This window comes from Salvelinus fontinalis, chromosome 40 (assembly GCF_029448725.1).
Source record: "Salvelinus fontinalis isolate EN_2023a chromosome 40, ASM2944872v1, whole genome shotgun sequence".
NCBI classification, from domain to species: domain Eukaryota; kingdom Metazoa; phylum Chordata; class Actinopteri; order Salmoniformes; family Salmonidae; genus Salvelinus; species Salvelinus fontinalis.
This window is the reverse complement of record NC_074704.1, coordinates 9,458,520-9,475,133: the sequence shown is the minus strand read 5'-3', so window position 1 is coordinate 9,475,133 and position 16,614 is coordinate 9,458,520. Positions and strand designations below refer to the sequence as shown.

The window sequence follows — 16,614 nt, the reverse complement described above, 5'->3', positions numbered from 1 at the left end:
GTTAGGGGAGGGTTTTGCCGGCGGGGATGTCCTTCTCCCATCGCGCTCTACAGACTCCTGTGGCAGGCCGACCGCCTGCACGCTGACACGGTCAACAGTTGTGCAGTGTTTCCTCCGACACGTTGGTGCGGCTGGCTTCCGGGTTAAGCGAGCAGAGTGTCAAGAAGCAGTGCGGCTTGTCAGGGCCATGTTTCGGAGGACGCATGGCTCTCGACCTTCGCCTCTCCCGAGTCCGTACGGGAGTTGCAGCGATTGGACAAGACTGTAACTACCAAATGGATATCACGAAATTTTCATAAAAAAGAGGTAAAAAAAATAAAGTACAAAATAAAATTGTGTGTGTGTGTGTGTGTGTGTGTGTGTGTGTGTGTGTGTGTGTGTTTGTGTGTGTGTGTGTGTTTGTGTGTGTGTGTGTTTCCTCCTTGTGGTTCTTCAATTACCTTTGAACATGTTGAAGTGCTCGTAGAGGTTGACGAACACCGTGTCAAACACCAGGGCCTGGTAGTAGTCTATACTGTGGAGGGATTTACGTCTCCCTACAGAGAAGGAGGAGTGCTGCGACTTACAGGCATCTCCCGGGGCGCCCGCTTGGCCCTTAGTCCCTTGAGGACCCATGGGACCCCGGTAACCATGGGGACCTTCTTTACCGTTTTTCCCTGGCATGCCTTTATCTCCTCTGTCGCCTTTATCACCTGGGGAGGGAAAGAGAAAGAACATATGTAGACTAGATCTATCTGAGATGAGCAAGGACATACCTCTCTTCTGCTGTGTGTGTGTGTGTGTGTGTGTGTGTGTGTGTGTGTGTGCTCCCTTATCCGAGGGCTTAGTGGATTTTCCACACCCATGGACCATATATGGAAGTCTCTGATGCTTTCACCACATGATCTGAACAGGCCCCTTCTTGTCTAGGTCCTGTTTAAATGATCATGCTGTAGATACAGTAGCCTCTTAGCACACATGTGAGGTCAGTATTCTTCCTGATGTCTAGATAGTGATGGTTAGGGTTAGGATAGTGTAAACTGATCCTAGATCTGTAGTTAAGCCTTCAAGCCATACTTATTATTAGTTGGACAATAATTTGAAGAGCATCTGGACATTGTGCTTTATAATAACCAGTACCACTTTTAGAGAGTAATTTCTCCATATATTTAGACTTAGTTAGCGACTCCATATACAGTTGCAAGAAAAGGTATGTGAACCCTTTGGAATTACCTGGAATCTACATAAATTGTTCAAAAAATGTGATCTGATCTTCCTCTAAGTCACAACAATAGACAAACACAGTGTGCTTAAAGTAATAACACACAAATTATTGTATTTTTTTTGTCTATATTGAATACATAATTTAAACATTCACAGTGTAGGTTGGAAAAAGTATGTGAACCCCTAAGCTAATGACTTCTCCAAAAACTAATTGAAGTCAGGACTCTGATAACCTGGAGTCCAATCAATGAGATGAGATTGGAGACATTTGTTAGAGCTGCCCTGCAATATAAAAAAACACTCACAAAATGTGAGTTTGCTATTCCCATGAAGCATTACCTGATGTGAACCATGCCTCGAAAAAAAGAGATCTCAAAAGACCTAAGATAAAGAATTGCTGACTTGCCTAAAGCTGTAAAGGGTTACAAAAGTATCTCTAAAAGCCTTGATGTTCATCAGTCCACGATAAGACAAATTATCTATAAATGGAGAAAGTTCAGCACTCCCTAGGAGTGGCCGTCCTGCAGAGATGACTGCAAGAGAACAGCACAGAATGCTCAATGAGGTTAAGAAGAATCCCAGAGTGTCAGCTAAAGACTTACAGAAATCTCTGGAACATGCTAACATCTCTGTTGACGGGTTAACGATATGTAAAACACTAAACAAGAATGGTGTTCGTGGGAGGACACTACGGAAGAAGCCACTGCTGTCCAATAAAAACATTGCTGCACGTTTGAAGTTTGCAAAAAAGCATCTGGATGTACCACAGCACTACTGGCAGAATATTCTGTGGACAGATGAAACTAAAGTTGAGTTGTTTGGAAGGAACACACAACACTATGTGTGGAGAAAAAAAGGCACAGCACACCAACATCAAAACCTCATCCCAACTGTAAAGTATGGTGGAGGGAGCATCATGGTTTGTGGCTGCTTTGCTGCCTCAGGGCCTGGACAGCTTGCTATCATCGACGGAAAAATGAATTCCCATCAAGACATTTTGCAGGAGAATGTAAGGCTATCTGTCCGCCAATTGAAGCTCTACAGAAGTTGGGTGATGCAACAGGACAACGACCCAAAACACAGAAGTAAATCAACAACAGAATGACTTCAACAGAAGAAAATACTCCTTCTGGAATGGCCCAGTCAGAGTCCTGACCTTAACCGAATTGAGATGCTGTAGCATGACCTTGAGAGCAGCTCACATCAGACATTCCAAGAATATTGCTCAACTGAAACAGTTTTGTAAAGAGGAATGGTCCAAAATTCCTCCTGACCGTTGTGCAGGGCTGATACGCAACTACAGAAAACATTAGGTTGAGGTTATTGCTGCCAGGAGTGTCAACCAGTTATTAAATCCAAGAGTCCACATACTCTTTCCACCCTGCACTGTGAATGTTTACGCAGTGTGTTCAGTAAAGACATGAAAATGTATAATTGTTTGTGTGTTATTAGTTTAAGCAGACTATATTTGTCTATTGTTGTGACTAAGATGAAGATCAGATAAAATTTGATGACCAATTTATGCAGAAATCCAGGAAATGACAAAGGGTTCACATACTTTTTCTTGCTACTATATATATATATATATATACATATTTTTTTGTAACCTTTATTTAACTAGGTCTAACTATATAAAGACTATATATATATATATATATATATATATATATATATATATATATATATATATATATATATATATATATATATATATATATATATATATACAGTTGAAGTCAGAAGTTCACATACACCTTAGCCAAATACATTTAAACTCTGTTTTCCACAATTCTTGACATTTAATCCAAGTAAGAATTCCCTGTCTTAGGTCAGTTAGGATCACCACTTTATTTGAAGAATGTGAAATGTCAGAATAATAGTAGAGAGAATGATTTATTTCAGCTTTTATTTCTTTCATCACATTCCCAGTGGGTCAGAAGTTTACATACACTCAATTAGTATTTGGTAGCATTGCCTTTAAATTGTTTAACTTGGGTCAAAGGTTTCGGGTAGCCTTCCACAAGCTTCCCACAATAAGTTGGGTGAATTTTGGCCCATTCTTCCTGACAGAGCTGGTGTAACTGAGTCAGGTTTGTAGGCCTCCTTGCTCGCACACAAGTTTTCTGTTCTGCCCACAAATGTTCTATAGGATTGAGGTCAGGGCTTTGTGGATGGCCACTCTAATACCTTGACTTTGTTGTCCTTAAGCCATTTTGCCGCCACTTTGGAAGTATGCTTGGGGTCATTGTCCATTTGGAAGACCCATTTGCGACCAAGCTTTAACTTCTTGACTGATGTCTTGAGATGTTGCTTCAATATATCCACATAATTTCCCCTCCTCATGATGCCATCTATTTTGTGAAGTGCACCAGTCCCTCCTGCAGCAAAGCACACGCAAAACATGATGCTTCCACCCCCGTGCTTCACGGACGGAATGGTGTTCTTCGGCTTGCAAGCCTCCCCCTTTTTCCTCCAAACATAATGATGGTCATTATGGCCAAACAGTTCTATTTTTGTTTCATCAGACCAGAGGACATTTCACCAAAAAGTACGAGTTTGGCCCCATGTGCAGTTGCACACCGTAGTCTGACTTTTTTATGGCGGTTTTGGAGCAGTGGCTCTTCCTTGGTGAGCGGCCTTTCAGATTATGTCGATATAGGACTCGTTTTACTGTGGATATAGATACTTTTGTACCTGTTTCTCCAGCATCTTCACAAGGCCCTTTGCTGTTGTTCTGGGATTGATTTACACTCTTTGCACCAAAGTATGTTCATCTCTAGGAGACAGAACACGTCTCCTTCCTGAACGGTATGGCGGCTGCGTGGTCCCATGGTGTTTATACTTGCGTACTATTTTTTGTACAGATGAACGTGGTACCTTCAGGCGTTTGGAAATTGCTCCCAAGGATGAACCAGATTTGTGGAGGTCTACAATTTTTTTCTGAGGTCTTGGCGGATTTCTTTTGATTTTCCCATGATGTCAAGCAAAGAGACATTGAGTTTGAAGGTAGGCCTTGAAATACATCCACAGGTACAGCTCCAATTGATTCAAATGATGTCAACTAGCCTTTCATAAGCTTCTAAAGCCATGACATAATTTTCTGGAATTTCCCAAGCTGTTTAAGCACAGTGAACTTAGTGTATGTAAACATCTGACCCACTGGAATTGTGATACAGTGAATTATAAGTGAAATAATCTGTCTGTAAACAATTGTTGAAAAAATACTTGTCATGCACAAAGTCGATGTCCTAACCAACTTGCCAAACTATAGTTTGTTCAAAAGTCATTTGTAGAGTGGTTGAAAAACGAGTTTTAATGACTCCAACCTCAGTGTATGTAAACTTCTGACTTCAACTGTATATAGAGACTAACTATAGTTAGTATTTAGTTAGCCACCAATTGTGCAAGTTCTCCCACATAAAAAGATGAGAGAGGCCTGTAATTTTCATCATAGGTACACTTCAACTATGACAGACAAAATGAGGAAAAAAAATCCAGAAAATCACATTGTAGGATTTTTAATGAGTTTATTTGCAAATTATGGTGAAAAATAAGTATTTGGTCAATAACAAAAGTTTATCTCAATACTTTGTTATATACCCTTTGTTGAAAATGACAGAGGTCAAACGTTTTCTGTAAGCCTTCACAAGGTTTTCACACACTGTTGCTGGTATTTTGGCCCATTCCTCCATGCAGATCTCCTCTAGAGCAGTGATGTTTTGGGGCTGTTGCTGGGCAACACAGACTTTCAACTCCCTCCAAAGATTTTCTATGGGGTTGAGATCTGGAGACTGGCTAGGCCGCTCCAGGACCTTGAAATGCTTCTTACGAAGCCACTCCTTCGTTGCCCAGGCGGTGTGTTTGGGATCATTGTCATGCTGAAAGACCCAGCCACGTTTCATCTTCAATGCCCTTGCTGATGGAAGGAGGTTTTCACTCAAAATCTCACGATACATGGCCCCATTCATTCTTTCCTTTACACAGATCAGTCGTCCTGGTCCCTTTGCAGAAAAACAGCCCCAAAGCATGATGTTTCCACCCCATGCTTCACAGTAGGTATGGTGTTCTTTGGATGCAACTCAGCATTCTTTGTCCTCCAAACATGACGAGTTGAGTTTTTACCAAAAAGTTATATTTTGGCTTCATCTGACCATATGACATTCTCCCAATCTTCTTCTGGATCATCCAAATGCTCTCTAGCAAACTTCAGACAGGCCTGGACATGTACTGGCTCAAGCAGGGGGACACGTCTGGCACTACAGGATTTGAGTCCCTGGCGGCGTAGTGTGTTACTGATGGTAGGCTTTGCTACTTTGGTCCCAGCTCTCTGCAGGTCATTCACTAGGTCCCCCCGTGTGGTTCTGGGATTTTTGCTCACCGTTCTTGTGATCATTTTGACCCCACGGGGTGAGATCTTGCGTGTAGCCCCAGATCGAGGGAGATTATCAGTGGTCTTGTATGTCTTCCATTTCCTAATAATTGCTCCCACAGTTGATTTCTTCAAACCAAGCTGCTTACCTATTGCAGATTCAGTCTTCCCAGCCTGGTGCAGGTCTACAATTTTGTTTCTGGTGTCCTTTGACCGCTCTTTGGTCTTGGCCATAGTGGAGTTTGGAGTGTGACTGTTTGAGGTTGTGGACAGGTGTCTTTTATACTGATAACAAGTTCAAACAGGTGCCATTAATACAGGTAATGAGTGGAGGACAGAGGAGCCTCTTAAAGAAGAAGTTACAGGTCTGTGAGAGCCAGAAATCTTGCTTGTTTGTAGGTGACCAAATACTTATTTTCCACCATAATTTGCAAATAAATTCATAAAAAATCCTACAATGTGATTTTCTGGATTTTCTTTCCTCATTTTGTCTGTCATAGTTGAAGTGTACATATGATGAAAATTACAGGCCTCATGTTTTTAAGTGGGAGAACTTGCACAATTGGTGGCTGACTAAATACTTTTTTGCCCCACTGTAAATATATATATATATATATATATATATATATATATATATTGGCCGGTGTAGGCCGTCCTTGTAAATAAGAATTTGTTCTTAACTGACTTGCCAAGTTAGCAATAGTTAGTCTCTCTATATATATAGTCTTTATATAGTTAGTCTCTATATCGTCTTCATATAGTTAGTCTCTCTATATCGTCTTTATATGGTTAGTCTCTATATCGTCTTTATATAGTTAGTCTCTATATATGTTGTCTTCATATAGTTAGTCTCTATATATATATAGTCGTTATATAGTTAGTCTATATATATATAGTCTTTATATAGTTAGTCTCTATATACACTGGGGAGAACAAGTATTGGATACACTGCCGATTTTGCAGGTTTTCCTCAAGAAAACCTGCACTCGCCGTGTTTGGAGGAAGAAGAAGGATGAGTACAACCCCAAGAACACCATCCCAACCATGAAGCATGGAGGTTTCTGCAAAGGGGACAGGACGACTGCACCGTATTGAGGGGAGGATGGATGGGGCCATGTATCGCGAGATCTTGGCCAACAACCTCCTTCCCTCAGTAAGAGCATTGAAGATGGGTCGTGGCTGGGTCTTCCAGCATAACAATGACCCGAAACACACAGCCAGGGCAACTAAGGAGTGGCTCCGTAAGAAGCATCTCAAGGTCCTGGAGTGCCTTGCCAGTCTCCAGACCTGAACCCAATAGAACATCTTTGGAGGGAGCTGAAAGTCCGTATTGCCCAAGCGACAGCCCCGACACCTGAAGGATCTGGAGAAGGTCTGTATAGAGGAGTGGGCCAAAATCCCTGCTGCAGTGTGTGCAAACCTGGTCAAGAACTACAGGAAACGTATGATCTCTGTAATTGCAAACAAAGGTTTCTGTACCAAATATTAAGCTCTGATTTTCTGATGTATCAAAAACTTATGTCATGCAATAAAATACAAATTAATAACTTAAAAATAATACAATGTGATTTTCTGGATTTTTGTTTTAGATTCCGTCTCTCACAGTTGAAGTGTACATATGATAACAATTACAGACCTCTACATGATTTGTAAGTAGGAAAACCTGCAAAATTGTCAGTGTATCAAATACTTGTTCTCCCCACTGTATATAGTCTTTATATAGTTAGTCTCTATATATAAAGTCTTTACCAAGTTAGTCTCTATATATATGGTCTTCATATAGTTAGTCTCTATATATATAGTCTTCATATAGTTAGTCTCTATTTATATAGTCTTTATATAGTTAGACTTAGTTAGCTACAGTTAGTATTTATATATATATATAGTTTTTATATAGTTAGTCTCTATATATATTGTCTTCATATAGTTAGTCTCTCTCTATATATAGTTAGTCTCTATATATAGTCTTCATATAGTTAGTCTCTATATATATGGTCTGTGTATAGTTAGTCTCTATATATTTTGTCTTCATATAGTTAGTCTCTATATATAGTCTTCATATAGTTAGTCTCTATATATATCGTCTTTACATAGTCAGTCTCTCTATATATATATAGTTAGTCTCTATATATATAGTCTTCATATAGTTAGTCTCTATATATATGGTCTTCATATAGTTAGTCTCGATATATATGGTCTTTATATAGTTAGTCTCTATATATATAGTTAGTCTCTATATATATCGTCTTAATATAGTTAGTCTCTATATATATAGTCTTCATATAGTTAGTCTCTATATATATCGTCTTTATATAGTCAGTCTCTATATATATATAGTTAGTCTCTATATATATCGTCTTTATATAGTTAGTCTCTCTATATATGTAGTTAGTCTCTATATATAATGTCTTCATATAGTTAGTCTCTATATATATAGTTAGTCTCTATATATAGTATATATATAGTTAGTCTCTATATATATAGTTAGTCTCTATATATAGTATTTATATAGTTAGTCTCTATATATATAGTTAGTCTCTATATATAGTATTTATATAGTTAGTCTCTATATATAGTATTTATATAGTTAGTCTCTATATATATAGTTAGTGTCTATATATAGTATTTATATAGTTAGTCTCTATATATAGTATTTATATAGTTAGTCTCTATATATATAGTTAGTGTCTATATATAGTATTTATATAGTTAGTCTCTATATATAGTATTTATATAGTTAGTCTCTATATATATAGTTAGTCTCTATATATAGTATTTATATAGTTAGTCTCTATATATATAGTTAGTCTCTATATATATAGTTAGTCTCTATATATATAGTTAGTCTCTATATATATAGTTAGCCTCTATATATATAGTTAGTCTCTATATATAGTATTTATATAGTTAGTCTCTATATATATAGTTAGTCTCTATATATATAGTTAGTCTCTATATATATAGTTTGTCTCTATATATATAGTTAGTCTCTATATATATAGTTAGTCTCTATATATAGTATTTATATAGTTAGTCTCTATATATATAGTTAGTCTCTATATATATAGTTAGTCTCTATATATATAGTTAGTCTCTATATATATAGTTAGTCTCTATATATACAGTTAGTCTCTATATATATAGTTAGTCTCTATATATATAGTTAGTCTCTATATATATAGTTAGTTTCTATATATAGTATTTATATAGTTAGTCTCTATATATATAGTTAGTCTCTATATATATAGTTAGTCTCTATATATATAGAGCCAGTGCCTCTTTTCTAACTAAACTGGTTTGTTGCAGTGTATTAATATCAATCCTCTCACACACTGCACTGCTTGATTATATGAGGGTGTGTGGGTGTGTATTTATCTGTGTGTGTGTTTTCAGCCACATCATCAGGTTCAGTGCCAGGTGAATAATGCCTTCTGGGAGCCTCCCACCCTCCCTCCCTCCCTCCCTCCCACCGTCCCTCCCTCCCTCCCTCCCTCCCTCCCTCCCTCCCACCCTCCCTCCCTCCCTCCCTCCCTCCCTCCCTCCCTCCCTCCCTCCCTCCCTCCCTCCCACCCTCCCTCCCTCCCTCCCTCCCTCCCTCCCTCCCTCCCTCCCTCCCTCCCTCCCTCCCTCCCTCACTCTAAACAAGGATTTCAATTAATCAAGTTTTTTTTTAGAATGTGTGCGTGTGCATGTCCATGTGTGTGCCACGCTTCTCAGTGAGAGAAACGTAACTACCTGTTGTTTTTGGGATAGGGTCAGGGGTCAGCTAAACCTGACATGGAATCTCTATCACAGAACACAGATAAAACCATAACCACACACAAACACACATCAGATGAAACAATACATTACATACATGTCTCCTGGACTATTTTAGAGGGATAAGGCTTAGAAATTTAACACAAGGCCTTTATCTCTTTGAAGAGTGTGTGTGTGTGTGTGTGTGTCTGTGTGTGTGTGTGTGTCTGTGTGTGTGTGTGTGTGTGTCTGTGTGTGTGTGTGTCTGTGGTATGTGAGTGTTCGGTTTGATTCCCTGTGCATTCTGTGTGTGTTCTTTGTTCTATAAGAACGCTGGCCTGGCTGATTACTGATCATGCCAAGTGTCTTCTTTTCAATAAGCTGTCACATCCTCATAAAGGCTCGTTTTGGAGGACTGGCTGGGGAAACGTTGCTCTAAGGCAATGCCTATATCTCATCTTGTCTGTTGGGATGTTTCTTTGTACTGTACCTTTGAGGTTGGTTATCTAAGATACTGATAATGTACTGGTGTGTGTGCGTGTGTGTGTGTGTGTGTGTGTGTGTGTGTGTGTTGTCCCTTACCTTTGAGTATGGTCATGTTGATGTAGGTGTGGACCTCTGGCATGGCGGCGGCGTGGTTGGCAGGGCGTGCAGCAGAGGATTCTGGGGGCTGCAGGGGGTCGCAGCATCGTCTGCATACAGAGAGTGGATTCCCTCTTGGGGGAGGTCTGGAGGGGGAGGGGATAAACGAGGCCAGGGGTAGGAGCAATAGGACGGACAGACACACCCCCAACATGATGACCACACCTGCGGGAGAGCGAAAGGGAGGGAGGGAAATAGGGAGGGAGGGAGGGAAGGAGAGAGAGAGATGTGGGGAGAGAGAAGGTAAGGTAATGAGTGAGATCAGGGACAGCTGGATGTGTTGGTATTGGCTCATGTACGGGCCATGATCACTTCTCTTTTGTGTGTGTGTGTGTGTGTGTGTGTGTGTGTGTGTGTGTGTGTGTGTGTGTGTGTGTGTGTGTGTGTGTGTGTGTGTGTGTGTGTGTGTGTGTGTGTGTGTGTGTGTGTGTGTGTGTCACTCAACCTACCTGCTCATGCTCACACCTGCACTGTAATACACATCAAAACATTGCCACTGTATTACCACATCCACTCTGTACATGTAAACATTACCACCGTATTACCACATCCACTCTGTACATATAAACATTACCACTGTATTACCACATCCACTCTGTACATGTAAACATTACCACTGTATTACCACATCCCCTCTGTACATGTAAACATTACCACTGTATTACCACATCCACTCTGTACATGTAAACATTACCACTGTATTACCACATCCCCTCTGTACATATAAACATTACCACTGTATTACCACATCCACTCTGTACATATAAACATTACCACTGTATTACCACATCCCCTCTGTACATGTAAACATTACCACTGTATTACCACATCCACTCTGTACATGTAAACATTACCACTGTATTACCACATCCACTCTGTACATATAAACATTACCACTGTATTACCACATCCCCTCTGTACATGTAAACATTACCACCGTATTACCACATCCCCTCTGTACATGTAAACATTACCACTGTATTACCACATCCACTCTGTACATGTAAACATTACCACTGTATTACCACATCCACTCTGTACATGTAAACATTACCACCGTATTACCACATCCAATCTGTACATGTAAACATTACCACCGTATTACAACATCCCCTCTGTACATGTAAACATTACCACTGTATTACCACATCCACTCTGTACATGTAAACATTACCACTGTATTACCACATCCACTCTGTACATGTAAACATTACCACCGTATTACCACATCCACTCTGTACATGTAAACATTACCACTGTATTACCACATCCCCTCTGTACATGTAAACATTACCACCGTGTTACCACATCCCCTCTGTACATGTAAACATTACCACTGTATTACCACATCCACTCTGTACATGTAAACATTACCACCGTATTACCACATCCACTCTGTACATGTAAACATTACCACTGTATTACCACATCCCCTCTGTACATGTAAACATTACCACCGTGTTACCACATCCCCTCTGTACATGTAAACATTACCACTGTATTACCACATCCACTCTGTACATGTAAACATTACCACCGTATTACCACATCCACTCTGTACATGTAAACATTACCACTGTATTACCACATCCCCTCTGTACATGTAAACATTGCCACCGTGTTACCACATCCCCTCTGTACATGTAAACATTACCACTGTATTACCACATCCACTCTGTACATGTAAACATTACCACTGTATTACCACATCCCCTCTGTACATGTAAACATTACCACTGTATTACCACATCCCCTCTGTACATGTAAACATTACCACTGTATTACCACATCCACTCTGTACATGTAAACATTACCACTGTATTACCACATCCACTCTGTACATGTAAACATTACCACCGTATTACCACATCCCCTCTGTACATGTAAACATTTCCACTGTATTACCACATCCACTCTGTACATGTAAACATTACCACCGTATTACCACATCCACTCTGTACATGTAAACATTACCACCGTATTACCACATCCCCTCTGTACATATAAACATTACCACCGTATTACCACATCCCCTCTGTACATGTTAACATTACCACCGTATTACCACATCCACTCTGTACATGTAAACATTACCACTGTATTACCACATCCACTCTGTACATGTAAACATTACCACCGTATTACCACATCCACTCTGTACATGTAAACATTACCACCGTATTACCACATCCCCTCTGTACATGTAAACATTACCACTGTATTACCACATCCACTCTGTACATGTAAACATTACCACTGTATTACCACATCCCCCCTGTACATGTAAACATTACCACCGTATTACCACATCCACTCTGTACATGTAAACATTACCACCGTATTACCACATCCACTCTGTACATGTAAACATTACCACTGTATTACCACATCCACTCTGTACATGTAAACATTACCACTGTATTACCACATCCCCTCTGTACATGTAAACATTACCAAACAACCATATGAAAACATTAACATTGGCTGCCAGCCATGTCCACATGAGCTCACGGTTGGACACACATTTCCAGTGTCTCTACAAGACATCTGTTAGTGGGACAGGAACAGGTCAGCAAGCCCAGTATACACACACCATAGAACCCATGTTCACTCTCTCTCTCTCTCTCTCTCTCTCTCTCTCTCTCTCTCTCTCTCTCTCTCTCTGTCTCTCTGTCTCTCTCTCTCTGTCTCTCTCTCTCTCTCTCTCTCTCTCTCTCTCTATGTCTCTCCCTTTCTATTTCTCACTCACTCACTCACTCACTCACTCACTCACTCACTCACACACTCTCTTTCTCTCTCTCTCTCTCTCACACACTATCACACTCTCTAATTTGATTCTGGCATCAGGCCTGGGTTGACACACTGGAGGTCCTAGACAGCCAATCACTTTGTGTGTTACATCATTGGTCAGGGAGGTAGAGAGAGGAGAGAGAGGGAGCAGGGTTGGTGGAAAGAGAAGGGGGGAAGGGAGAGAGTGAGAGAGTCAGAGAGTCAGAGAGAGAGAAAGAGAGAAGAGACCGGTTAATTCTAGATGAGACGCAGCTTTCCATAACTCTAAACACTCGAGTCTTTGTGCATTTAACTTCTAATCTGATCAAATAAAAAAGTTCACAAGCATTTGTCCAGTACCAGTGATTTCCTTGGCTTTAACTAAAGCAGGTTAAATATCTTGAAGTCCCTGAATTGCAGGAGTAATCGAGACTGAAACTTATAGGAGAATGTATTGTCCATGTAAGAGAGTTATGGGTTCTATTAGAAAACTCAGCCCACATTAGAGTTGTCCCTGTCTGGTCAAGATGCAAAGTCAGAAGCCCTGCCTAGCTCTACAATTCATCTTCTTAAAATCTGATTTGAAACCTAACCCTAACCTTAACCACACTGCTAACCTGTTCCCATACCTTTTTACTATATAGACAATATAGACTTTACAGCTTGGCCGTCTAGTGAGAACATCAGAGGCAGGCTAAGTTTTCTCACTTCCTTGGTGTCTGAATGATCTGGTCACATCAGGAGGTATCAGTGAGACATGAACACTAAGTAGCATCACAAACCGTTACCTGAATAAACCTGGTACTTCCTGCTTGAGGAGAGGAGAGGTGAGAAACCCACTTGGATTTCACTACTGACATTTACGACCAGTTTGAGTTCACAGTATTTAGAGAAGGGTTTGGCTCGGGGGTTGAGAGAGACACATGTTGAGAGTTTAGAGTTGGACAACACTGTAGAGGATGGATTGGAGGAAGGGAGAGAGAGAGAGCGAGAATGGATGAGTGTGTATGTGTGTAGGGGAGTATGTGTGCATGCAAGCATGTGCATTTACTGTATGTGTGTGTGTGCGCGTTTCCGTGTGCAAGCACTATGTGTGTGTGAGTGCGTGTGTGTGTGTGTGTGTGTGTGTGTGTGTGTGTGTGTGTGTGTGTGTGTGTGTGTGTGTGTGTGTGTGTGTGTGTGTGTGTGTGTGTGAATCAGAGCGATAGGGCCAAAGAGGAAATCCCTGGTGTTTTACACAACTCCTGGAATGTTAACAATCTTTAAAAAGACGGATCAATGGTGAGAATGATGGATGGATGAAAGGATGACGAGAAAGAAGGGAGGAAGCTTTAGTTTCCCTCTGTGGGAAGTTATGAGATAACCTACGTTTTACAGTTTGATGATTCCCTGCTGGGCACGATGGCGTGCCAATATTGACCAACAGTAACACTAGTACCAAAATAACAGTACTGACAGTCTTCACATTTTTATTTTACAGTATTAGCAACAGAGAGAGAAAATTAGTCCAGGTGATTGAGACTGTCAGTCATTTAAGAACCCAATAGTTCAAGATCTCTTTATCCACCACACATTTTTTTAAAGCTGTTTTTGCAAAACAGTGGAAGGGCCCCTGCTTTGTTGTTGTTGGAATCGCAGATTGCCCTTTTAAATGTCTTTGGCATCTGTCATCATACTTTAAAGTAATCAGTTATAAATAACTTAATACGTTATAGGTCAGTAGCTTGGCTATAGCCTACTTAGGCTACAGTTCAGCCAAGTTCAAAAGACAACAAATAATGTACATCTATATTTTTTTTACATCAAATGCAAATGTACCGTGTTGTATGCAAATATTTGTATAGCCTACTGAATATGTTGTTCGTGTGTGCATTGTAAGCGTTATTCTGTCAACATTGTAGAATTGACCCAGAGAGAGAGAACGCCTACAGTACCCGGTAGTCTTTCTGTCAGAATGGATTCATTATAGCAGCCACGTCTACAGACGCACAGCTTACATTTATATGGAACACATCCTTATACAAAAAGCCGAAGAAAATAACTACTTGTAGCAACGTGCATCTCCGAAAATATTATTCTAGTTCCCATTCAGGCGCAAATGCACAGAACACTGCTGAGTTGGCTTCTGTTGCGAGTAACTTATTTCCAACGGGGGAATAAAATACATTCACTGGGGAAGCAAGCGGCAGAAAAACGTGTTCTGCATCCGCGTGCATTCATGGAAACAATTAGTTGACTTGTCAGCAATAGATATAACAATGTCATTATACAGTTTCCATTTGACAAAGTCCTGATTCACTTACCTTGAGTTCCTGCTGGCGATGCTCGCGAATGTATTGGTGTTGAGGACCAGCTGTGCGCGAGAAAAATGTTGAAACGGGGTAAGAAACTTTACTCAGCCGCTCTCTCTCCTAAACGTAGATTGCTTGCCTCCACCTCCCTCCCTGTCTTTTCCCCCTCCTCGCTGATGATAACTCATCCTCCCGTTCTCTCCTCTCTCGATGACTCCCTCCATCCCTCCACCCCTCCCTAAAGTACACATCTACTACTAAGACAAGTCTGCAGTGTACTACTCTCTGTCAGAGTAGTTCAGCTGTACACTAAACCTCCATCAGAGCTCATTTAACATCTTCTTTATCATATGTTCTTCTCTTTCTTCTTCGTCCCTGTCTGCCAAGTAGACTCTTGGCGTCTATGCGTTCGTATTTCTGTGCCAGTTATAACATTTACCTCTTTAACTCAGGGCTCCCGAGCGGTCTGAGGCACTGCATCTCAGTGCTAGAGGAGTCACTACAGACCCTGGTTCAGCGGTCTGAGGTACTGCATCTCAGTGGTGAGGAGTCACTACAGACCCTGGTTCAGCGGTCTGAGGTACTGCATCTCAGTGGTGAGGAGTCACTACAGACCCTGGTTCAGCGGTCTGAGGTACTGCATCTCAGTGGTGAGGAGTCACTACAGACCCTGGTTCAGCGGTCTGAGGTACTGCATCTCAGTGGTGAGGAGTCACTACAGACCCTGGTTCAGCGGTCTGAGGTACTGCATCTCAGTGGTGAGGAGTCACTACAGACCCTGGTTCAGCGGTCTGAGGTACTGCATCTCAGTGCTAGAGGAGTCACTACAGACCCTGGTTCAGCGGTCTGAGGTACTGCATCTCAGTGGTGAGGAGTCACTACAGACCCTGGTTCAGCGGTCTGAGGTACTGCATCTCAGTGGTGAGGAGTCACTACAGACCCTGGTTCAGCGGTCTGAGGTACTGCATCTCAGTGGTAGAGGAGTCACTACAGACCCTGGTTCAGCGGTCTGAGGCACTGCATCTCAGTGGTGAGGAGTCACTACAGACCCTGGTTCAGCGGTCTGAGGTACTGCATCTCAGTGGTGAGGAGTCACTACAGACCCTGGTTCAGCGGTCTGAGGTACTGCATCTCAGTGGTAGAGGAGTCACTACAGACCCTGGTTCAGCGGTCTGAGGCACTGCATCTCAGTGGTGAGGAGTCACTACAGACCCTGGTTCAGCGGTCTGAGGCACTGCATCTCAGTGCTAGAGGAGTCACTACAGACCCTGGTTCAGCGGTCTGAGGCACTGCATCTCAGTGGTAGAGGAGTCACTACACCCTGGTTCTAACTATATTCCAGGCTGTATCACAACCGGCCGTGATTGGGAGTCCCATAGGGCAGCGCACAGTTGGCTCAGCGTCGTCCGGGTTTGACCGGTGTAGGCCGTCTTTGTAAATAAGAATTTGTTCTTAACTGACTTGCCTAGTGAAATAAAGGTTACATAAATAAATGATGAATAAATAAATAAACTAACAAACTGTCTTCATAGAATAGCACATTAAAGTTGATCTGAATCATTTTTCATTCAGTGTTGTCATCTTTTACCTCTGCCTCCCTCA

General features: G+C 41.2%; 1 protein-coding gene across 1 annotated transcript in view; it reads right to left on the bottom strand.

Moving 5' to 3' along the window:
- c1qtnf6b (C1q and TNF related 6b) overlaps positions 1-16,614 on the bottom strand; it is a 24,180-nt gene extending 7,566 nt beyond the window's left edge. Inside the window, exons 1-3 of the mRNA XM_055907729.1 lie at positions 15,025-16,614; positions 9,893-10,117; positions 441-692 (exon numbers count right to left, since the gene is read on the bottom strand). Of these exons, the coding sequence (XP_055763704.1) occupies positions 441-692; positions 9,893-10,106 (466 nt within the window). The 5' untranslated portion in view covers positions 10,107-10,117; positions 15,025-16,614. The remainder of the gene's footprint in view (positions 1-440; positions 693-9,892; positions 10,118-15,024) is intronic.